The following is a 25195-nucleotide window of genomic DNA, read 5'->3' on the forward strand; positions in this document are numbered from 1 at the left end:
AGGTTCTGTTTGTTTCTGAATACCAGCAGAAGCATCAGCTGACGCTTTACGAGAAGGCATAGGCCCACATGAGCCTTATGATAGTAAAATATCATRATTTCTTGCACTAATATCATGATATTAATGCGAGCATTTAATAGTGACACGTATAACACAATCTAATTTCTTTTAAAACTAAAAAGCAGCAAGTATTACATTTCTGCTTCTGAAGTATTATCCAAGTCCAACGATGTCTACAGTGTTGACAGGAAGTTGTTTCAGATATTCATCACTATTGCTGCTGAATTTAGAGGTTTAAATGCTTATTGTGCAGAATCTGCTCCTGTAAAGGCTAATATTAGCTAGCCTGCACTCTGCTCTGCACTTTTAGAATCACTTTGAAAAAGAATTACCTTAAAGTCGCCGTATGTAACTTTCATAAACAATATTTTTTTCTTGCATAGTTGTTAAAATGATTATTATCCTAGCATTATTCCATCCATCCATCCATCCATCCATCCATCCATCCATCCATCCATCCATCCATCCATCCATCCATCCATCCATCCATCCATCCATCCATCCATCCNTCCATCCATCCATCCATCCATCCATCCATCCATCCATCCATCCATCCATCCATCCATCCATCCATCCATCCATCCATCCATCCATCCATCCATCCATTCTTGTTTCAGATACTGAAGGAGATGATGAAGGAGATCGACCTTAACCAGGACGGGACGGTCACACTTGAGGAGTGGATTAGAGGAGGCCTCACCACCGTCCCTTTACTGGTCCTGCTGGGCATGGACGCGGTACGTTTTGCTGTCACAGTTCAATAAAAAAGACATAAAACAATACAACATTTACAACAGATTTATCTCCATTGTCAGCCATTTGCCGTCTGGGATGTAAAACTTCTAAAACGAGTCAACCGTTTTGTCAGCGTCGATTCTCCCAGATTTGTGCTCTGCTAASTGAGAAGAAAATGTTCAAGTGATGACTTGAACATTGGCTTTAGAGTCTCTGTTCATCTCGACCAGATGCTACGTGATGGTGTTGAATGTCTGGAGAAGGAGCTGAAATGATTCTGTGTTCTGCTGTGATGTGGCAGAACGTGCAGGAGGACGGGCAGCATGTTTGGCATCTGAAGCACTTCAACAAACCAGCCTTCTGTAACTACTGCCACGCCATGCTGCTGGGCGTCCGCAAGCAGGGCCTCTGCTGCTCCAGTGAGCCTCCTCTCTCTCCCCGTCACTGTCTGTCTGCGTCTCCCACTRCCTCTTATCTTCTTCCTCTCTTTATCTCCTCCTCCATCTTCATCTCCTTCACTTTCTGCAGCCAGCGTAATTCAAAGTATTTTATGCTTTGTGCCTAAATGCTTTTGACTCACTGTTGCTTTCAATTATGCGTCCTTGCARCCGTCATTAGAGAAGGATCAGCAATGTGATTATGTGTATTTTCATTATTGAGTTTCCCAGGCAGTGCCCCTAGGGCTTATGAAWGCATGCACTCACTTACTGTCTGAACTGATTGCTAATGTGGTCAGCWATAAACGAAATTACCTCCCAGCCATGTTGGATCTGTGTTTGTGAAGAGCGATCCCTGGTTAATGCAGCGGCTTCCTGTCACCCTGCAGCATGCAAGTACACGGTACACGAACGCTGCGTGTCCAAAAACATCGCCGCCTGCATCAGCACCTACGCCAAGTCCCGCAAGCACACCAGTGTAAGTGCAAATACAACATTCTGATGGTTCCATGAACTCTGACCTCCTTCTCAAGGTCCTGGGTCGCAGACGTTTCTGAATTATGTTGTTTCTGGGACATTAAGTTCAACAGCGTTTCTGTCAGTTGTGATTGATAGCAAAGCCAATAGCTGAATATATGCCAGTGTGGCCTGGCCACTGCCTTCCTATGCAATTCCATTCGATTCTCATCTCCTTTCAGTCCTCCATCTGGGATTTCTCCCATTGACTTGGATTCCCGCAGTAGAATTTCTACCGGGTCGATCAGCGGACAGAACAAGCTGCGAGCGATGATGGAATTGTAGTCTGCCGTGGTTGTGTTTGGTAATAGCAGCAGAGGAAGTGAACGAAGCCATTCAATTTGTGTTGGCCACACTTCCAAATTGTGGCCAACACACCACACTACAAGTGGTGTGTAGGTCTGTCACAATAAACAATAAATCAATTGATCGCAAGATAAAATAAAACGAGTTCAATCATTTTCATTTGCATGATGTACCGCTTTTCTCTTTCTACCAAAAACTGGATGATAAAAGTCTTCAGTTTGGTGTTTTGGTCTCAACTTGTCCCTTTTTTGAAGGGTTCATAATTCATTAGTTTTTTTCTGTTGTTTACTTTGGATATTTTAAAACTCTCCATTTCCAGTGTTAAACGTTCATTAAAATTGTAATTTTTAATCCAGTATTCTCTGGACTGTCTAAGTGTGCTCTTAATTTGTAAAAGTAATGAGTACTCCACTGTTTCTAAGTAATAATGAAAACTAAATGTTCCTTTTCTGGAAGAAGTTTTTCTGGATTCTAAGTTTGTTCCAATTCCTTTTCTGGGTTGCAATAACAGGTGTCTCTCTGCACAATAATCTAAAAATCAATCTAAGTATAATATTGGTCTAAATAGTGAGTACTCTACAGTTTCCAAAAAATAAGCTAAAGAGTGATGAATAAACTGGAGTCTCTGGATTCCAAGTTTGTTCCAATTCTTTTTATGGGTTAAAAATGAGCACACCACAGTTTCTAACAAGTAATAATCTAAAGAGTAACTGAAGAATGAACAGAAAACATTGGGTAGGATATGGCACATATAGCAAGATAAAAACATGCTGGCAAAGACGTTGAGGTCAGGGAGTGTTTGTTTGTCTGTAACTATGACGTGTTTGCAGATTAGCCCACGTCTGTCACAGCCTGTTCTCCCATGGTGKGCCCGCAGCCTCAAAGAGTGAACCCACAAAACCTAGCAAGTCTCTGATAGAGGTGGAAATATCAAGAGCGAGTCCTTGAGAGTTCAGCCATAAGATTCCACGGGTGACTTCRGGAGGGGTGAGGAGATGGGAAGGAGCAGTTTGTCTACATAAACTCCAGGAGATTTGAGGTAGCCGCCAAGGTCACAGGGAACCAGATTCAGAATAACATATTCTTATTAGATCGGGCAGACTTAAAATTTCTGTCTGACCTAGAGTCTTCAACCAGTATCTCTTATAGTTCATCCCAATCATCCAAATTAGTTTGGACGTTCCACTAAACCGAAGCTAGCAACTTCTCCAAGGTCGATTCCATCCCGTTGGTGAGTTTTAGAGTCCTCAGCTGGGCTGCAGTCTCAGCAAGACTCGCATCCAACTTGCATCTCTGTCCCTGAGTGTTTACTAGTTTGGCCAAATCCGTCACACATTTGTCGATAAGCCAGGAATCCACAATCTCCAAACAGCAGAAATCCTGTCATCATGAATAAATCCAGGGTGAATCCCACCGTGTATGTGCCCCCACGGGACAAGAGGGCTCTCCTGTGCCCAGTCTTCTCGTTGAGAAAATTTKATCAATTACATTAAGAGACCGGTTGACCAGATCCATAATTTGTAGATTCGGAGGATGTGCAAAGAAAAGCTCCAAAAAAGCAACAAAAAACAGAGCAAGCAGGGAGAGAATGGGAAGGGAGAGGAGCAGAGAAAAAAGCGTCCGGCTTCACCGAGAGCTAGAGAGAAAGTGTCTTCATCATCAGATGGGTAATTATAGCAGTACTTTGCCAAGTTTGGATTTATCGAAACTGTATAATATCAACTCAGCTTCCATACATAAACTCGTTTGATACCACATGGTTCCAAAAATGCAGTGAGTCATGAAATCATAAAGTTTGCTCTGAAATAGCTTCTAATGAGTCGTCATGCGACTGCCTCTGCTCTCCTCCAGGTCATGCAGCATGTTTGGATAGAGGGGAACTCTCCGTCGAAGTGCGAGCGCTGTTTGAGGAACATCAAGGGCTACCAGACCCTGACGGGCCTGCACTGTGTCTGGTGTCAGGCCACGGTGAGTCGCCCACCATGCCGCACTTTAACCGCCACGTTCTACTCTAACACAGGCGTAATTAGATAAACAGGACCATGACCACTGCCCCCCAGAGGCAGATGGAAGCAACTACAGATGCAATGTAACAGAAATTTGCGGAAATTTTGGAGCATCGTAAACATTAAAGGTATGTGTGTAATACCAAAAGCAAAACTTGCTTCTTTAGAGTACTAAAAATGAGTTATCCACCTTTAACAATATCATACTTTATTGTGCTACCACCCCAAACAAACTGCGTCACATGATTACAAAGAAAATCAAACAACAAATGAATGAAAATCATTACTTTGCAGTGGAAACGTAAGGGTTGAAACACAAGTGATTTATTTTATTTTTTATCATGTTATTAATCAAAGACGGCTCTAAACAAATGGTTGTTTTAGTCTTTAATTAGAGAAACTCCATGTTTCAGCAGTTTTACAATTTTCTGGAAGTTTGTGTCAGAGCATAAAAACTGATCAATGTTTCTCCATGTTTGGTTCTGGGAATCCAGAGCAGACCAAACAGTCTAAAGACTGATATAACGACAACAAGAGAAGACCCAGAGGCACACACAGGACAGTCTAAACTTTGACTAGGTCATCCTCTAACATATCAATATGCATTCTCTAAGAAATACATAGTACTTCTTAAGTAATACTCTGAAAGTAGTACAATAGGTATTGGTCATTTTCAGTTTGTCAGGGAAAAAATAAATAAATATTGTTTGCTGTCGATAAGGAAGGAAATACATTTTTAGTCAAAAATACTAAGTATTATTAATACAATTTWGCACATCACATTTTTTTATACACCCCTTCAGTTAAAAAAAATCTACCAGGAAAAAACTCAAACCATGACATTTTAATTTAGATTTTGTTTCTGTATTTAACATGATAATGAAAAAAAATGGAGAGAAGTGCAGATTTTTGGTCTTTCTTCTTCTGTGTGCCCTGTATGGTTTGTAGGAAACTGCAAACCCCTGGCATTCGCTTAGCCATGGTTCAAATTCAAATTTAAACTTGTTGGTTTCATGAAGACAGCTTCACTAATGTTCTTTAGTGGTGGTTTTTAGTACCAATGTTGCCTAATAATTCAAATGAAGATAAGGAGGAGTCTGCTTAACTAGTACTGGCAGAGTATTCTTAGCTCATTTGTACATTAATTAAACTGTAAAACCTCTGAAGAGAATTTAGTGCTGAGAGGAGAGTCCACTGAGCCGCAGCACAGGACCGAGGCTCCACCATGATGTACAGCTGGATGATGTAAYAGTGGCAGTAAATTCTGAAGAGCTCAGCTTATGAGCTATTTTCAGAAATAGGGACAGGGTAGTAGGGTCATACCAGAGTCATTGAGCTCATCGTCATTTTCAGCAATTAAATTTACTTTATTGAGCTATGTCTAAAACAAACTTATCTAAAAAAAAAAACACCTCCTCCCCTCACACACACTTATTATTACTACATTAACTCTACCTTCACGTTTCATAAGCGTCATTGCGTCCTGGTTCCACTAGGTGACACTGTTGTCTGCGATGTGATGTAAAAGTTTAGACCAATCGATCCCAACACCTGCTCCTGCTTCAGCGTGGTGCGCAGAGCGTTTCCGTCGACCCTCCATGGCCGATAAAACMGAGCAGCCATGCTGTCACTGTATGACTGAATGACTTAACGCAGAGTGTCAGATGGAAGACGCCTACAGTCCTTATGGTTCTCCTTCTCTTGTCCACTGCAGTACCATAACAAGTGTGCGTCTTCTATGAAGCCTGAGTGTGACGGAGGGGCCCTGAAGGACCACATCCTGCTGCCATCATACATCTGTCCGGCGGTGCTGGTGAGAACCGTTCCGCTGTACATCATGAAAGGAGGGATAGAAAAACTTTAACTCAGTGGTCCTTAACCTTTTTTTTTTGAGGTACCGAACCCCCCAGTTTCATATGCGCATTCACCGAACCCTTCTTACTCCCGCCACCCCCGGACACACAAAATACCTTGCGGTATTCTGATGTAATTATATTAGCTGTGTTACCACCCCCACGCCACTAGAGGCAGTAGCAACCCCGAAAAGATGCGACTAAGGAGCAAATTTAGACTACAGAATTTGGTAAAAACTGTGAGCTTTGCTGAAGTAAATAAAGACACAAGTTCAAATCCACGATGAGAGTGGAACTCCTTCAATCAGGGCTCCTCCGCAGCCCCGATTAGCTAAGCGATGTAACGTGATCCTCTGCAGCAAGTGATGGTAAAGCGGGGCGTCATCACGACTTTACACAAGTGTGTCTTTACCTCCACGGCAGAGGCTCCACCGAACCCCTGAGACCGACTCATCGAACCCCTGGGGTTCGATCGAACCCAGGTTAAGAACCACTGTTTTAACTGTTGCTGCAGTTAAAACAGCAACCAAACACGGTAAAATATGAACATGTGTTTATCAGGGGAAGATTCTGGTTTTCTCATGTAAAAATAAATAAATAAATAATTTAAAAAAAAATCTGCACCAGATCAAATCTGGACTTGAATAAATKAATAAATAAATAAACAGAAACTTACGAACCTAGAATAATGTGACTGTCTCACATTCTCTCCAGCAGGGGCGCTGTAAAACTAAATTTGCAATTTTGTTCTGTGGTGACTAATAAACAATTCAGGTCATGTTGTTTAACAAAAACAGAGAACAAATATTTGACAGATGGAAAATACTAATAAGAGTTCAAAACTCAGATGATACACCGAAGAAAGAGATCTGAGCTCCAACTTTTTAAAAAAATGGGYCAATTTGTTACATGTAATCCAGTTAGTCAGATTAAATTTATTTACATTTGTTTAACATGACAACTTGATAAACTCATATTTACTTGGCTGAACTTGATTTGATTACATGTTACAAACTGACTTATATTTTAAAGTTTTTACCTCCTGTTTTCTGTTTTTAGTGTAGCGAAAACAGGAGAGTGTGAGGAGACACTCCAAGSCTTTCCAGCTCCCGTCACTATTTCCTGCAGGACTTTCTTCCCAGTATAACTTTGACTAGATTAAAAATCAAATCAGTCAATGCTTAAGCAAAATACAATTAGTTGTAGCAAATTAGAGTATTTCTTTAAAGTTTGTTCAAAAATCAGTTGTTTTTTTTTTTTCACTTCAGAGTATCTAACTACTCTCGTACTTTAGAYCAGTGTGGCCTTTCAGTACATTCATACAAACCAACCAACCAACGGAAAAGGAGTCATAGAAAATAAAATCAGCAGCGTGTTCTGTGCCAGTCTGATCAGCGGTGTGAGTTCAAAGTAAACGCCTCAGCAGCATTAAACAGCTGCAGTCATCACAACTTTCCTCAAACATCTCAGGATGAAACTTGTGACCACCTGCCTTCCATTTCACGCTGGCCGTTGACTCTATATCTGGACTCTGCTGTCAAACCTCCTCCATCCCCTCCAACAGCGACACATTGATTATATGCATGCTGTTTATCTCATCATTGGAGATTTCATGCCTTGAATCAAGACTCGGGCACCTGCTGACCCATTTACTATTTCCTCCWTAGTGACTTGTTCACCACGCTCTTCTGTTCTCCGCAGGATCGTCATTCCACAGCGAAGCGCGGGGAGAGTGAGTCCACTCCCAACAMCAGCCCTGACGACGCCAGCAAGACATTTAAGTTCCCTCCTGTAGACAGACAGACACTACAGGTACTGATCTTCACACCGGTGTGCARCGCTTGGTTTAAGGCAGGTAGCAGGTTAAACAGCGGAGTGTGTGTTTCCTGCTTGCAGATCACCCCTCTCCAAGGAACACACCCCCTCCTGGTCCTGGTCAACCCTAAGAGTGGAGGGAGGCAGGGGGAGCGGTGAGTTTGACCTCATCGCCGGCGGCCATGTTTCCAAATCTAATGTGTCAGTTTATAGGKGACCACTGGCACAGTGCAAATATAAAGTGTTCAACCCCTTCACCACAAAAACACAAAATCTTCCCACGTCATCTTTGCCTAGTTTCTAGTGCAAATATCTTATGACACTTGAAATAAGACCAAACTAACTTACAAGCAACTTTTCAGGAAGATATAGGAGATTGTTTCATGCCAATAATTCCTTATTATAGATGAGAAAGCATTTGTTGCACTGGCAGATTACTGAACCTGTAACWAGGCATGTTTTCCATGTTATAATTCCATGAAATAATCTGCCAATTTATCTTTATTAAGGAATTATTGGCTTAAAACAATGTCCTGTATCTTGCTGGAAAGTTAATTGYCATCTAGTTTTGTTTTATTTGAAGTGTACTCAGATATTTGCACTAGAAACTAGATCATAAATACTTGGTAAGATTTAATGTTTTTGCAGCRTTGGATGTTTTTTTAAAATAAATAATACATTTGTAATAATAAATAATAAATGTAATAAATGCATTTAAATGAATAAATAATGAATTTCATTTTCTTAATTCCACCAAATAATGACAATGAAATAAAAATATGTACCATAAATAAACGACAAAAGCTCCACAAGTGGATTGTTAAAACATGTTAACATGTGAAATATGCAGAATGTCAGAGGCTGCACACGTCCTGACAGAGAGAGGCTAGCTAATGCTTACTGTTATAGGAAAGTGTGGCTGAATGGTTTGAAATTTGATGGGGGGGGCATTGCCCACCCACAGAGTGAGCCGTGCCCCCATACTCCCTGACTGAAAACTTTATTTGAATTTTTATTTTTACGTCAGAGTGGCCAACTTTCTATTCTTCCTATCTTAATTTGATACTCTGTTCCTCACACTTTTTTCAGCCGTTACAACTATTCAATCCGCTGTTAATGCGTCGTAGCGTGTTTTTCTGAGCCGTCTTTAAACGCAACACGAGGGCTAAAATGCTCACGCCGGTTTTACCTGTGCGGCAGCGACGGAGACATGCTAATTGGCTATGAGGAGGAGAGCAACTTGTGCCTTTAGAAAGTATTTTCCGACGTGAAAACAAGCCGAGCTGATGTTTCACTTAAAAAAATAYCTAACAGGTTCTATGTTAGATCTTCCAGCTACGATTAACTGTTTTGTTTCGCTTTCTAAGTTTGCCGTTGCTTGTGCCTCAGATGGATTGATGTCAGTGTATTTTGGTCCGTAAAGGTCATGAACCTGTGAGCTACAAGGTCACATCAAAGGTTTTCCTCCCAGACCGCGTCGCAGCCGCTCCGCCCTGCTGTGGCTCTGAATGCCGCCGTTTAAAGGTGGAGTGCTGGAAATAAAGGCTTTTATTCTCGCATCATTTGCCACATAGCTCCCAGCAATCACGACCAATCAGAACCTGCTGCTTTTCTTTCTAGCARGCGTGTTGCCCGGCAACACACTTTTTCCTACTGTACAACTAGAAAGCCAATTATTCTCTATCAATGGGCAAATAAGAGTAAAAGAGATTTACCAGAACAACAGCTGTTCTATTTTTATCTGTGAAATTTTCATGACATTTAAATAAGTGCTTGCCCTTTAGGAAAAAAAAATAACAGGAAAGCTCAGAAAGAAAGAAAAAAAACCTACCAAGCAACACACTGAATCATTTGTTACTGGGAGCAGACCATAATAAATAAAGGCAGTTTAAGTCAAATTAGTTTTCCTGGAAGAAAACCTCAGAGGCTGCAGRACACCTGAGAGAGGGGTCAAAGTTCAYCTTCTAGCACCCAAATGAATGGCATCCAATTAATGAACTGACATTAATTACAGTCCAGTGCAGTGATACAGCAGGAGTGATAAATGTGTGGCATGTTGTACAGCCTGCTGGGCTGGTGAAGGATTAATGCTTCATTTACCTGAAGCGAAGCAGGGAAACACAAATGAGGTTGGCAGCGTTCCGAACGAAGCACAAGACTTATGAAACAACACCGTTTGGTCAAAAAAGACTRAAGTTACCTTCTGAATGTGTASGATAATTTAATAAATCACCATGTCACTAAGTTAAATAGATGGATAAAATACACTTATTACTTTTAGCCTCTTCCCTATCCACCCTTTTTTTCTTCTTTTTCTTACTTTTMTTCTCTCTGTTCTAGTTTGCATGGTGTTCTACATGTAAAAAAAAGAAAGTCAGARAAGTTGTGTAATTATGCGAGATGTATATGATGCCAATAACTTTGTGTAATCTCTTGATAAACAAGAAAAGACACCGTAGTTGAGGTGTTCAGCCGTAATGCACCAGCAGGTTTTGCTGAAAACTGAGCAACTGTTATGTACAGTGGTGGAGGGGTGGGGAAAGTATTTTGTAAATTAGTTCCTCAAGTACCGAGTAACTGAAGACGTCATCAGGTGGAGAAAATGTTACTTTAGTGCACAAATTCTGTTATTTTAGGGACTGCTGATGAAATAATTCATACATTAAATAACAGTCAAATAAATTCAGGCAGAAAAACTTTTCAAATCTTTTTTTTTTTTCTAAATAAAACTTGTGAAACTAGTATTCCACATGTGACGTGTGTGTGTGTGTGTGTGTGTGTGTGTGTGTGTAGGAACAGAGTATTGTACCTCCGGTGACATTATATCATGTTTACTGTGTTTAGTTGATCTGCAAATGGAACGAACGGCTCAGCAGTCAGAAAACAACGTTAGAGCAACAAAGCTGGTGTAGAAACACGGAGTAATATCAATATTAATATTGAGTTTAAGTAAAAACTACTACTGCGATTACTCCTCAAAGTAATTTACAATCAAATTTACTGCAGCATCTGATGGCAACAAAATGCTGCATGTCCAACAATTCGCACAATGCATCCAAGCAGCTTCCTGTAGTTGAATATTAACCCAGTCATTTACATCTGAGCTGATATTTGTGTTCAGAAGTCTTAACCCATGTTCCTTCATGTTGTGGTTTTCTTCCAGTGTCTTCAGAAAGTTCAGGTACCTGCTAAACCCTCGACAGGTGTACACGCTGGAGCACGGAGGCCCCATGAACGGGTGAGTCTGCTGCAGTCGACTTTACATTGCTGTCTGTTCATTGCTGGTTTGCGTTTACTACGGCGTAGTAAGGCCATTGAGGATATAAAAAAAAGGAGGAGTCAATTTAAACCAAACAATCTCAGAAATTTTGAGAATGATCTCAAAAATTTTCTAGAAAAAAAAAAACCGTTCAACTTTTGAAATTCAGAAATTTCAGACGTTTTTTTTAATTTCTAGCAAGTGTCTGAGATGAATGTCAAAATCTCTGAGTTTTTTGGCTGAAATTTACTTTTTACTTTTTGTTTTCTATTCACAGTGGCCTTACCTTTGCTTATAACTCAAATCTGCTGAAGGAACTGATTTTGTTGCCTTGTGGTTCAAATGTGTTTAACGCAAGTGAATCAAGAAATAACTAAAGTCAGCTTTCTAACAATTAGTAGTGGACAAAAGAAACAAAACTCCTTTTCCGCTGAAGATTATATTGTGTATTGAATCAGATGCAGGAGGCGAGTGCTGAATCTCCAGTTCTGTTCCCTCCTCGCTCTGTCAGGTCAGACTAATCTGCAGTAGGTTGAAGCGGAACGCCGCGTTACCGCCGTCGGATAGTTTTTACCTCTTTGTGCACACAGAGACGTGTGCATATGTGAGAGCGGAGCACATGGTGTACTTTGAAATAAATTCTGGTGCCGCTCCGCGTAGCAGAGAGGCCGTTAACGCTTCACCTTAAGGGCGTCTCACTCAGTCACGACGAGCAGAGCTACTGCCCTCTGGAGCCTCGTGTATGGAGAACGGCCCGGTGACGCACGCAGCTCCCCGGGAGAAAGTGCTGGAATGATCCACGTGCCAGCAGACATGAGGGCTGTGCTGCTCTGATCGGTTATTGGAAGACTGAGTGGAATGTCACCGCGGTTCAAGAGAATTATAGTTAATCCAGTGTGAGAAATGTATTGTTATGTGGTCACTGAATAGACATAAAAAGATACTTTCAGAATATAAAAGCTTTGCCCATCATCTGTCATCATTAGTGAATTTTTAAATCAATGTGGGGTTAATGTTAGATGAGACCAACCAGCAGAGCCAAGATCTGGATAGAAATGATCTTAGAGTGAGGAAAGGCAGGATTCCGTTTCCCATCAAAACGATCTACAAAAACTCAACATCACTGGCGTGGGGGTGTCCAAAGTATGGTGTGGGGGCCATTTGTGGCCCTTGAAATGGTTTTGCTCAACCCCTGATCACAAGTCAAGAATGCGAGAAAAAAAAATTGGCCAACACAATTCAAAATAATTTGTAATGCAAGTGTTGCTGGTGGAGCTGAAATTTGGTCAGTGAGACTTGAATTAGAATTTAACGGTGTAGAATTCAGTGCTAATCTGCAGCTTTAACCTAGAGGTTGACCTGGGTGTGTCATTGTCTGTAGAGCTGCTCTGTTTGTCCTGGCCATGCGCTCTGTCTTACTGGCCGCTCTCTAGCTGTTGTTACTGTACGAGGGTGAAGTGGTGCTCTGGAACACATAGAAATGGAAATGAACTGTGCTGTGACAGAGAGCGCTAACCCGTCACCAGCTCAACCCTCCACAACTGTTACCATGGGTTCCCTAGCAACAGGCTCAGCAGACTCTGAGGTGAGAGTTGGCTCATTCTCAGTGATTTGTTTTGGGAGTGCAATTAGCTTTCTGGACTCAGTCGTTATTTTTAATGCTCATAAAATCCGTTTTGATTTTTGTTGACGCTAATGCATCTGGGATTAATAGCTTTCTGGATAGGCCTGTCACAATACAGCAAGTTGATGCGWTTAAACAATAACATTGTTGTCTTTGAGACCGTTTTCAAGAAATAAATTGCTAAAGGCATAATAATGCAAGTTTGCCTTCTCAAAGACCAGTAAGCTGTAGTTTTTGTAAAGAACACGTCACGCTGGAACTGGAAGACATTTGAAATATCCAAAATTAAACACAAACCACACAGATCCACAAACATAAACGCTAATGCATCTGGGATTATGGATTATAAAATCTTCGTAAACAAAGCCACCCTTCAAAAAAAATCTTATCACCCAAATGGAGGTTATGGAGCTCATTTTAATTTGACCGTCTCCTCCGCTCTGCTTCACTCTCAGTTCTCTGCATGGCCTTTAGAGGGCGCTGTTTGCCTTATGTAGCATTCAGGCAACAGGAACAGCAACGCATGAACACACACAAAACTAAGCTTTTTATGTAAATCCTTAAATACGACCAGTTGGACATTAAATCTGAACCAAGGGGATCGGTTGGATAACAGACTCATCATGAGGAGCTCATCCTGTCAGGGTAGTTTGGAAACTCCTGAGGTGTCATTGTTGCTGCTGCTTCAGGCTTCGACTGGGAGAAAAACAACAGTGTGTGGTTGCTACACCGCCCTGTAAATGTGGCACTGTGTGTGTGTGTGTGTGTTGTTTTTTTTTTACCACGTCTTTCTGTCAGTAACCCTGCTGCTTTGGCAGCTTGCCTCAATTCACATGAATAAGGGCACTTATTCACTCTGCACACATGGCAGGACTCGGCTTCTGAATGCACTCCAACTTCCTGGGCCTCTCTGTAGGACTGAGCACCAAATCACTGCTAAGCTCCTGATAAACATATAGGCTGTTTAAATATGAATAGAGCTCGCAGGTCGGACAAGATGAATAATGGCTGAACATTCGTTGGGAATAGTTAGGAATAGCGCATATATAAATGGAAACTTTGGATGTTTTCGTACACTGCAAAAATAAATTAACGTTTTTTCACGTTGGATGTTCTATCAATCATTGGATATACGCCTTGGACAGCACACGCTTGGCGCGACTCGACTCAGTTCTCAGGGATTTCCACTCGCAACCTTCACGTAGTGCGGACCCTTTAAGACTCCGACTTCTCTGGGGTCCCAAGTTCTGACTGAGAACACGACGACAGAACACTGCTGGTCACTGATTGGTGGAGTCACTGGTAGGGTCACAAGATGATGAACTTTATCTAAAAGGTGGCATTGTTCAACTCCAACAGAAATGTCACCTTTTGATGTGCTGATATAAAAAACAAACCAACAAACAAAAAACTGAGAGCTGCATCACCTCAAGAAAAACTCTCACAATAATGCGAGGCTGACCAATATGACTGAAAACATGTCATGATGGAAACATTTCTTATCAGCCAATATTGACAATTATTGATTCAGTTTTTGGGTCAAATATCCAAAGTGCTGCCAAATTAGAGACGTGACCTAATTTGGCACGTAAAGACCACAATGATTTGGTTAATGATTATTAACCAAATCATTGTGGTTAGTAAACCACAATGATTTATTAAAATGCCACAATAGAGATTCTTTAGATTATTTTCTTCAACTTTACTCAAATACAGAAGTTTATGTACATTTTCTTAGTATTTGATCTTTTGAACAGGTTCCTTTTGCCATCTTTTGCCTGCTATAACAGGTGATTTTTTTTGTTTCTTGTTTTGGTTTAGTACACATTGAAAGCATTACATAGTGGACTTAAAAAGATCTTAGAATCTCCTTCAGATCAGATGATTAGTTTGTCCTAATGTGTGAAATCTTAAACTGAAACAGGTGTGCTTTCTTTTCACTGTTAGCGTTAAGCTCTTTTTTTAAAATCTGATTAATAGTGAAGCAAAACATGTTGGTTCTCTGCAGCTGTGTCCAGTCTGGTGGAGTGAGTTGTGAGTTTCCTGCATGCTAAATGCCACTTCTTTAACTGCTCTGGAATTTCCCAAGTTGTTCCGAGTTTCTTCTGTTACATCCTGTTGGAACTGAGGCCGGGTCGTGTGCAGAGGGCCTGAGCCAGTCGGGCTCCGAGTGTACAAATTCTCGGGCAATCTAGAAAAATTAAGTTGGTGATTTTTTTATTTTTTCTATAGATTTTTGTCCACTACCTTTAAGAGGGCTGAGCATGTGGACTAACTGTAATCTCTTTACTCTCCACCTTTATGTTGCTGACGTTTCTTTTTGGCTTCTGACCAGCCAGCCGTCTGTTTTTGCACGTGTAGTGTGGGTCTTTGTCTTTTACAAGGCCAAACGGCAAACAGAGAAAGAATCTCAGCTTCAGGATGAGTCTGCTCTATGGGTTTAAAGTTCTGGTTTCAGTGCTAAATGCTCCTGTATGGAGGCCCATCCCCAACCTGTTGCTGTGCACAGCCAATCAGTGCTCTGAGAGTTTCCCCACAGTCGTCTTACTCTGTTCAGATCAGAACGACTAAGTGACAGTGACGGTCTATTTAAAAAAATTTTAAAAAATTAATGACATTAAATACTTGATCTACAGGCTGTAACATACTTTTTTTTTTTTTTTACATATAATAGCAATAACCGTGAATATATATAATTTTTGCAGCAATAGGAACAGCTGTGGGGTTTGTCTTTTAAATAAAATTACATCTTGTTATGAAGTTTTGCTTTAAATGAACTGTAACCCCTGATATGCGGTTTTGAGTTGAATGAAAAGGTTTTGGGTTTAGAAACCGTTCTCACCGCTGACATTAATTTGTTTTTGAGTTTCTATCAGGTTTTTCCTCTTCACTTGTCACAACAGCACAACGGAAAACATCAGTGATTCCATTGAACCTGAAAAAGCTCAAAGTTAAATGAACATGAATTATTCTAAGCTGATGCAACAAACATCACAAGTCCTTTAAGGCTTTCCTTCCTGCTTTGTGACGGCCGGTCCTGCTGCGGTTCTGGACAGGACCGGCCGGCCGGACATAGGGTCCGAACGGGGCCTGTGGCCCTCTCAAAGCCAACTGAATAAAGAAAGGAGAGGAGGAGGGAAGCTTACGCCTGCAGCTGTATCCCCACACACATTAAGGGTCCCTGTGAAGGACACACACTCACACATCAGCCGTTCTTCATTAGATCATCCAGAGCTTAGAAATCCCTCAAGAAACACAATCAACGGATTATTGACCTGTAAACAGCTTTCCTAATCCATCTGGTGGTTAGAATTAGGGAACTTTCCCCTCCTGACTGTATGTTTGTGGACCACCTGTTTCCTGCACTCGCTTAATTCTCCCGGATCTCCTTTCCATCCAGGCTCAACTTTTTCCATGATGTCCCAGATTTCCGGGTGCTGGCCTGCGGAGGTGACGGTACAGTGGGCTGGATCCTCGACTGCATCGGTACTGAACATCTAACCTCTGGACTTGAGATGCCAATGTGTTTTGAGAGGAAACGTTCAGCATTAGGCCTCCTCTGAAGGCAATAATCCCATTTTTGCTGCTGACATTACAGATGAGATTAAAATAGTTTTGCCACTGTGGAATAATAATCCATCAGGGCAGGAAGCTCCGTCAGTGTTTCAACCTTATCTTTGTGTGCTTTTAGCAGACATTGTTTTTGCAGTCCTGGTCGATTCATGGAGGGGTGATTAAATTATAAAATAATTATTGTGACTTTAGTTTTTTTTTTAAAGGTTTTACTTTCATCACTCGCAACAGAGTTTGACTTGTCTTCTTCCTGCTTACAGATAAAGCTAAATTTACCAGATACCCTCCAGTGGCCATCCTCCCTCTGGGCACAGGAAATGACCTGGCACGATGTTTACACTGGGGAGGAGGTGAGAACTTCCTCAGACTCTGTCATTACAGTAATGTAGCGATATCTCCATATCAGAGTTTGTTTTTAAGTCGTATTTGATATACATATCATTTTCATAACAACTGAAGGTAAGGTAGTTACTTGATTGTGTTATAAAATGGCGCCATGTGCCTGGAAAACGCATTACTGCCTCAAGTGCATTGTTTAATAACTGAATCTGGATTGAACTGGGTTCTTTGATGAGTCCTTTGAGATGATGCATACAGTAAATTGGTGAACTGAATTAAGTAATATCTACCAGGTTAGGTCTGTCACACACATACTGTACTGTTTTCTCCACCAAAAACTAGCTGCTTGTCTTCACATGCTGCTCAGCCTGATCTGCCTTCAACCTTGAAAGCTGCTGAAAGATGATCCATTCAGCTGAGCTCCTCACTCCCCTGGAACTGGAAGCTTAATAACAACATTTTCATAAGGCTGAGTAAGAGCTGGGCTCATCTTCCCAGCAGCAACAATAAAGTAGTCACCACCAAGCTTTCATATAACAAGGCCATGGTTCTGTGATTAATCAACACAAGGCAATGAATTTACAGCACAACTGCTTTGTGTGTGTGAAGTTTTTAATTTAGCCATAACAACTCCCACTTTCAACTTTTTCGTTTCCTGGAATCGTGTCCTGAAGCCTTTCTAGAAACTGCTCAGTTTGGGAAATGTTTCCCTCATCAGGAACATCAGAGAAATAAGAATAAATGCGTGCCCCCATGCATATTTCTTCCATTTTTACTTGTTTCAGATCATCTAGCAAATTCTGCAGCAATAAATAAATTCTATAATAACCTGGGTTATTTAGGAGAAAATCCTTACCTTAATGGTTTTGAAGAACAGATATTTACACTCACTGAATAAAAAGACCAAAAAAAAATTTCACTGTCTGAAGTAAACTCAGGCCAAACATTTCTTGTTTTGGCTTGGATAGAATTACCAAAATATTTTTTATTTGCTAAATGATAGAAAACTTGGTGAGAGAAGTGATCAGTATGGACTGATGTGCACATGTTTTGTCTTCTTTTATCAGTACTCCAGTAAGCTGGCACTGTTGTGACTGTTTGGTCCTGTTTTTATTTATTTATTTATTGCTCAATTGTTTGCTTTTTGTTGTTTTTTTGTCTGTCTTGGTTGTTTGACTCTGAAAATTGTAAATAAATTTATATTTAAAAAAAGCTTTTGGATTTTTTTTTTTTTTACTTTTCTTGAACTCAAAAGTTTACAGACATTGGTCAGTACTGTCTTTTAAAAAATTTTGGCTTGGGTCAAACCTTTTAGGTTCTCACAATTGCTTGCCAAACTGACTGACTAATGTACTTGCATTGCCCAAATTTTTATTTTATTATTATACAAGTGTTGCTTTTCTACCAGACTGTCATTTAGTTGTGTTTTTCTTTTCCCTTCACCCTGTGTGGCTGTCCTGGCAGGATATGAAGGCGGCAACCTGATGACAATCATGAAGAACATTGAACACAGCACCAAGGTGGTACTGGACCGCTGGAACATCAACATCGTTCCTCACGACAAGGAGGAGAAGGGCGACCCCGTCCCTTACAGCATCGTCAACAACTACTTCTCTGTGGGAGTGGTAAGGCACATTTTCTGTGTCCTGTTTGTGCCGTAATCATCACATGTGTTCATACTTTAGTATGCTGGATAATAAATTGATGTTTCTGAAAAGCATAAAAAGCAATGATGATTATTTTTTGGCTGTGCAACAACAGATAAAATAAGTTTTGAACGCAACTTTCTTTTCCTTTTCCAATTAGACAAGTGAGATCAAATTCACTCCCGCTGATAACAACTCAAGTAACCAACAAGTACAAAAAGATCAAGCGAAATTATTTGACATTTCTGAAGTACTGAAGACCTGGATGTTCAATGAGTCATAGAAATCCAGAAAGTATTTAGAAACAATTCCTGCTGCTGTGTGCAGGTCAACATCAACTGGTCTGACATAAACCCGTTGCCTATTAAAAAAGGGCTACATTAACAAGATATTGCACGTTGGCATAATTGGTAAAAGTAAATAGACCTTCACAGATATTATTCTTGCTTTAACAAAAGAAATTGATATAAATGGTTGCAGTTGCATTTGGAACTTGAATGTTTCATTGTTTGCGTTTCTGTTGCAAAACCTGGAATTATGAAAATGAATCAACTTACTGGAAACAGCAATTTCAAAACAACTCACGTTTTTTGATAAAAAGATTTTGCGCTAGGATGAGGTGGCTTTTCAGCTGTATGAATCGAAATGTTCAAATACTGCAAATGAAACACTTTTTGTGCATCACATGGTCAACAGCTGGAGGTTACTACTGGCAAAAACCACAAAGATGACAGGAAGTGGTAGGAGGAGGATGGCGCTGCGTTTTTTAATGACTTAGCAGGTGAACAAACGCATTCATGTGTGATTTTAACTGAATTTGTTTTTTGATGGAAACAGCAATCGCAAAATTTAGTTTTTTGCATTAGCAGAATATTGACACAGTTTTGCTTGTAATGGAAATGCAGCTACTGAGTGCTGCTGGGAGTCATAATCTGTCATAATTAACATGGTTTTCACCAAAACCAGCAGCAGCCTGGGGCATGTTGTAAGCTGACTCACAGAGGAGTCACAAAAAGAATCAAGAACTGTCAAAGAACCAAGGGGCAGTCTAAGAGAGCTTAAGAAAGACACAGCAGATGCTATTCTTCCTATGAAATGCAGTCAGCTGCTATGAACGCTAAGCACACTCACTGTACGTCCCTGGATGTTTCTCCAAAGCCCAACTGGACTGGTCAGAATGAGGAACACTCTTCTGAACTCTGGAAAAGCTTCTGCAGTGATACGACACTTGGCTCAACAGAAATACTGTATGTTGTTGGAAACGCTGATTTGAACTCTGGCAAACGGCTCTGGATGCAGTTTGATCTTGTCATGAAAACTTCAGTAAAAACTTTGAGAGACGGATGATTTGATCTGTGTGGACGCACACAATTAGTTGAATCGTCTGTTGGTTTCTGCTTCCTCTGGGGCATGTTTGATCCCTTAATTGGAGGAAAAGAGCCTGCTGCCAGGTGACAGTTGCTTAGCAACCATTTTATGCCGTCTTAGAGATGCTTTACTGGGGCCTCGGGGGACATTTATGCAGGTGACAAACAAGGTGCTTATGAAGTTATGACAGCGTAGCACAGCTCTGCTCTTTTAGCCCCACTAGCTGCACAGACCAGAGGAAGTGACTGGTTACGGTCTTGGTGGGTAGGTTCTAGGTTTTCTTAATCAAACATTTTTCCTTCTTTTGTCTTCAWTACTATTGGCTGTAATTAAGATGTTGTCTCCACTTTGTCAGTCAGTTTCCAGAGCTGTACCTAACATCAAGTTCTGAAATTTTGTTGTTCTTTAGCAAGCAACATGCTGGACTGATCATTTAAACTTTACATGCTGTAAGGGATTTTTAGAGCTCCAGCTTTGGAACGGTGGCACCTTTCACTCCTTGAGATGTGTCCAAACTGTTCACATGAGGTTCTCCTAAAAGCCTATAAGCTTTTAACATTTACATGCAGTAGAGAGTAACTCTGTCAATGTCTTCATTTAGTATAAATCTTAGATTGCAGTTGGCTAAAGCGAAGGGGCGTAATTGGCGGACGTCTACCATATTTCCACAGAAACTGAATTATTTACAAAGGAAATGGAATTAGGAGGCAATGCACCTTCAATGACACACACTGTGAGAACAGCACATGTAAAGACTTATGCTGAAAAATAATTTTTTTTTAAAACTTTGAAGGTCTTTGCTCACCTCTTCTAGGTTCCCCACCCCTTTGTGACCCCAGATCAGGTCTGGGGTTACAGTTTGACTCTTAAACCCAAGATACAGACGCATCTCAACAAAATTAGAACATCATCAAGAAGTTCATGTGTTTCACCAATTCAGTATTTAAATTCAGAAAGTGAATTAAAATGTTTCCTCTTATAAGAGTTCACAGCATGTCCTTTGGTAGGTTGCACTTCGTGAGTTGTCGCAGAAAGTGACGTCTCTGCTGGGCTTCCAAGCCGTTTCTGTGTGAGGACCAGTTCAGCTTCAGAGCAAGGTTGATTCCTATGAACCAGAAGCGAACCACAGCGGACACCGTGTTGCTGAGAGCAGTGAGGAGACTCCGGGGTGGGGGGGGGCTGTTCTCCTGAAGTCCGTCATCACGTCTACAGCCAGGTTAATCCCCAAGAGGTTCTGACCACACAAGTGGACCAGCCAATTTACATGCTGTCTGGGTGCAGACTTAATGTTGTCATGGATCAGACCATGACAACATGACCGGTGGTGGACACCACTAGCTAAAAAATTTGTTGCGCTAAAACTGATTCGCTATGTCAATATGGTATTTAGGGCCGACTTTCAACCATGTTCATACCAACCACATGTCAATGAGAAAACATGTTTCTACTTAGTATGTCGTCCTGAACAGAACCATATTAGTAATGCCAACCTGTACGGTTTGTGGAATTCCTGAAGTTACTGGCAATGACAGCTGAGTAAACAGGAGGTTCACACACACGCACACGCATACACACGCGCACACACACGCACACAGACACACACACACGCACACACACGCACACACACGCACACACACACACAGGTCTGCCAAGTTGCAGTCTTCTGTGTAGAGAGAGATGAGTTGGGAGAGAACACACCACTAGGGGGCGCTGGTTTGGATGGTTCTGGTGCCTGACCATTACCATTTCTGTTAAATAAGAAATGCAATTAAAATCATACGTGAATAAGCTTGTTCACACGGTAAGTCATTAGAAAACATACAACACTGTGATCCTCCAACTAGTTCCTGTTGTTGTCTTCTTCGTGGTTTGTGTCAGTGGCAACATCCTGTTGTTGATCACGTGACTTGTATGATGCGAAAGTATTTGCATTGCAGTTTTGCAAAATAAACCAATTTCCATATGGACAATAAAACACCTCATCCTAGAGCCAAAGGTTTAGTTTAGTTTTTTTTTTTTTATCAAAAAAACCATGAGTTTTTTTATTTTTTTTAACTTTGGTTTTTTTTTAGCAGGCTTCCTGATGAATTTATTTTCAAAATGTCAAATTGTGCAATAATATGATCGATGGAAAGGCAGCTTCAGCGCCACCAACTAAGAACTCAGGGAAGTAATCGTGGAAATGAGAAATTAACAAGAAATACCTTCTGATATTTATTAGTTATTGAACTTTAGAGAAAGTGTCTGAGCGGTGGCGATCAGCAGAACAAACACCAAAACACGATGCGGAGTCGAGAGCAAGGCACTGTGGCTGGGTTGGACTGACGCTCATTTAGGTCTGTGTGTAACTCTAGCATTGTGTGGATTCGAGAAAAACTTTGTTTATGGAGAATCAGGACTGTTTAATATGACAAGTATTTCCTGAGTAGCCACATTCTGACACAAAGGAGCTTATGTCATTGTGTGTGAGCATGTTTTGTTTCTACCCAAACCTGATCCAAGGAGCCGGGAGAAGCCGTGCAGTTTGATTTGGGTTTATTCTGACTCAGCCTCACAATCATCTTCCCACTAATCTGCTGCTTAAGCAGTCACAGTGATGTAGGCTCACACAAACAAACAACATATTTGTGTCCCAAATTGTTTTTTTTAAATGATCTCAAAATAATGAGAACATGTGAAATGGAGACCAGAGCATTGCTGGATTGGGTCTGTTCAGAGGACAGTTTGATGTGAGGAAGTGCTGACTTGTGGGTTTAATGTAAAGGTTTTCTGCGCGAGGCTGCATGCCCACTTTGACTGTGCCGAACTTGGCGACAGATTGCTGACCCTCCAGGAGCCTCTGTGACAGATGGCTGAGAGTCTGTGTGCACACGGCACCTGAGCAAACCTGACTCTGACTCACATCGCTGATGGCGCCGTTACTAAGACCTCAAATCTGCTTCGCAAACCATACAAGGCCCGTGTTTCCTGCCGTCCCATCCCAGACCTTGCTGGTCGGGCTTTTGGTTGCCACAGCGACGGGAGGCTGGCAAGGCCGAATTTGAAAGCTTCCACAGTCATCTGTCCTTTATCTCGCTGACTTAATTGTGGATGACACAGTGTGGAGCATGTGGCCGGCTCAGCTGAACCACTCAGAGCTGTAAATCAGAAGGTGAAGTATTTTATTTCAACTTATGAAGAATGCATCTTTCCAGAAAAAATAAATACATTTTTGGATTCTCCATATGTGACTTTCAAGTTTGTTACTACTTAGGAAAAAGCTTTAAGCAACTCTAAATTTGCTTATGGATGTGGGGGGGGGGCATGCATCAATCATGGAGTTCATCTACTGTCTTGTCAGCCATTACTGACTTTTCTAACTGGGGTTGCTTAGAGAGGTTATGAGTAGACAGGATCCCACCTTGTACACGTCCTCCGTTAACAAGAACAGGTTCTATGTTGGTGTAAGATGTGTTATCATAGTTAAAGTTGAAGGAATACATCCAGTCCACCCAACCAGATGATACTGATTACTGGGATTATGTGAACAATTTTAGAATTTAAAACATTTGTGTTTGCTTGTTTGAAGAGGCAGTGTTATGTATTCACCAGGCACATAGAGTCATATATTAGCAGTCATGTAACTATGCTACCTTCAGTGTTATAAAAATGCTGTATATATCAAATGTGACTTAAAAGAAATTTAACTTCATAATTTAACACCTTGGTTCTGTGTCTCTTTAAAAACTCCTGCTCTTTCTGAAACTCCACCTTCAGGAAGTCATCACAACATGGCTCTTCTCTGTTAACCCCATCTATTAACATTTCTACCAGCATTACTCTGAGAAGTAGTTCAGAAAATGTGCAGTTCCACCAGGTGTTTGCTAGTTTCTTCTGGCTAGTCTGAAGGATCTGAATGGGGAAGGCTGCTCTGTGAGGCAGAAGCTTGAAAGCTTGGAAACTGCAATTAAAACACCACTTCATTTTTTACCTCAAAATAAGACTTTCAAATATGTAATAACATGTCAAGCTTATTTCACTCAAGTTCACATCCTTATAGTAACAGCTAGGCTTTCTTTGACAGACAGCTGACAGCCTACTGGACAGCACTTCACAAGACAGACTTCACTTTGTAGAGAAATATTGGCACATTTCAATACCGCATCACCCCATGTCGAACAATAGACCCTGATTCAATGCCATTCAAGAGTTCAATTCACAACTCGCATCACAACCTAGGTCAATTTTTTTACAACCAGAAATATTTCTAAGCATCCAAATTTGTTTTTCTTGTAAGTGCAGAAAAAGTGCAGTGACCGTATTTCAGCCAGCTGACCTGCAGCCGGTGGGGAGGGGCCATAATGCTCTACACTACATAGAGCAGAAAGGCTTTACATAATAAAAATGGTAGATTATGATTTTTTTTAAAGGGGACCTATTATGCACAATTCACATCTTGCATGTTTATGTACTTCCACTTGAGTTTCTAAACAGCCTAAGCAGTTAAAAAAAACACTCAGCCTCATTTTGGAAATAAGTTGATGGTTTTTTGGTACTGCTGTCACCTAGCAACCCGAGCTCCAGCACATTTGGTCAGCTAGTTTTACCACTGTATGTCATTTTCTAGGAACTAGTGGACTACAAAACATGTTCAGTAATACATGTTTTGTAGCCAATAGACCTGTCCTAACATGTTCAAGGAAACATACCAGGTCACCTTTAGCCTTACAGAGTTTGAATGAAGGTTTTGATCATGTAAATGATCAAAATGACAAACGCAGCCTGAAGTGTGCATCAGCACTTCCAGCACAACGAAGCAAAGGGATGATCTGATGCTGAAGACACCAAACCTTTCAGAGCTCCCCAAGTAAACACAGTTTTTATTCCGTCTTCCATTTTCCCCTAATTAGTTCCACTCAACACACTTGTATCACTTCCTAAACACTTTGGCTTCACCTTTGGCCTGGAAACTATCTGAGAGGAGGAATCAGGGAGAAGGAAATGACACCATGTCAGCAGCTATGATAGATGGCACCTCATGTTTCAGAGAGGAAGCTGACCCCATGCTGTCAGTGTGTTTATATGTGCCTGTATGTCTCTGCTCCTCGCTGGATGTGTGATGTGCTATGCTGTGGGATCATTCCCAGTATTAATGACCAGTCTCTGCAGCCTTCCCTGACTTTGGCATGTTTGACTGGAGAACAGATATAAGGATGTTAAGCAGTCTGTTAGTAACAGCAGTTTATGGAGTTTAGTACACATAAAAAGTCAGTTTTCCATATTCCAAACTGCAGAAACTGTACAGAGAGGTGTGCGTGCATGCGTGCGTGCGTGTGTGTGTGTGTGTGTGTGGTCCTGGCACCGACTGAAGGTCAGGGGAAGTATCAGTGACAGGAAGCCAGCTACTGCCAGGTTCAGGCCAGGTTACTGCCGTAATGAATGACCGTGCTGAGTGACACCTGGCTGGTTCTAAAGACATGAGGAGCAGCGTGCACATGCTTTGATACACAACCTCACACACACATTAACACACAGCGAGAGAGAGGTGTTAAAAAGCAGAGAAAGCTGGCTGCAGCTCCTAAATATATTCCTATCAGGTAACTCTATATTATCAGGGACAGAGAGTGATCCCAATCTGTTTTTTCTCCCGGTTTTGGATTGTTTGCCTCAGTTTTGGTC

The 25195-nt window shown here is 41.1% G+C and overlaps 2 protein-coding genes across 3 annotated transcripts in view; both read left to right on the forward strand.

Moving 5' to 3' along the window:
• The window catches only part of LOC108166977 (diacylglycerol kinase gamma-like), a 16690-nt gene extending 16628 nt beyond the window's left edge, over positions 1 to 62 (forward strand). The window contains exon 7 of the mRNA XM_017309179.1: positions 3 to 62. Within this exon, the coding sequence (XP_017164668.1) occupies positions 3 to 62 (60 nt within the window). The remainder of the gene's footprint in view (positions 1 to 2) is intronic.
• Positions 1 to 25195, forward strand: part of LOC103456934 (diacylglycerol kinase, gamma) — an 89589-nt gene that overhangs the window by 20017 nt on the left and 44377 nt on the right. The window contains exons 3-13 of one of the 2 annotated variants that reach the window (XM_017303165.1): positions 677 to 797; positions 1097 to 1214; positions 1622 to 1710; positions 3906 to 4022; positions 5775 to 5873; positions 7615 to 7725; positions 7810 to 7883; positions 10892 to 10966; positions 16012 to 16097; positions 16445 to 16534; positions 17988 to 18148. In XM_017303165.1, coding sequence (XP_017158654.1) covers positions 690 to 797; positions 1097 to 1214; positions 1622 to 1710; positions 3906 to 4022; positions 5775 to 5873; positions 7615 to 7725; positions 7810 to 7883; positions 10892 to 10966; positions 16012 to 16097; positions 16445 to 16534; positions 17988 to 18148 — 1128 coding nt within the window. In that variant the 5' untranslated portion in view covers positions 677 to 689. Of the gene's footprint in view, positions 1 to 676; positions 798 to 1096; positions 1215 to 1621; positions 1711 to 3905; positions 4023 to 5774; positions 5874 to 7614; positions 7726 to 7809; positions 7884 to 10891; positions 10967 to 16011; positions 16098 to 16444; positions 16535 to 17987; positions 18149 to 25195 lie in introns of those variants that run through there. The other variant, XM_017303172.1, reaches the window with a different exon arrangement.

Source organism: Poecilia reticulata, linkage group LG2 (assembly GCF_000633615.1).
Source record: "Poecilia reticulata strain Guanapo linkage group LG2, Guppy_female_1.0+MT, whole genome shotgun sequence".
NCBI classification, from domain to species: domain Eukaryota; kingdom Metazoa; phylum Chordata; class Actinopteri; order Cyprinodontiformes; family Poeciliidae; genus Poecilia; species Poecilia reticulata.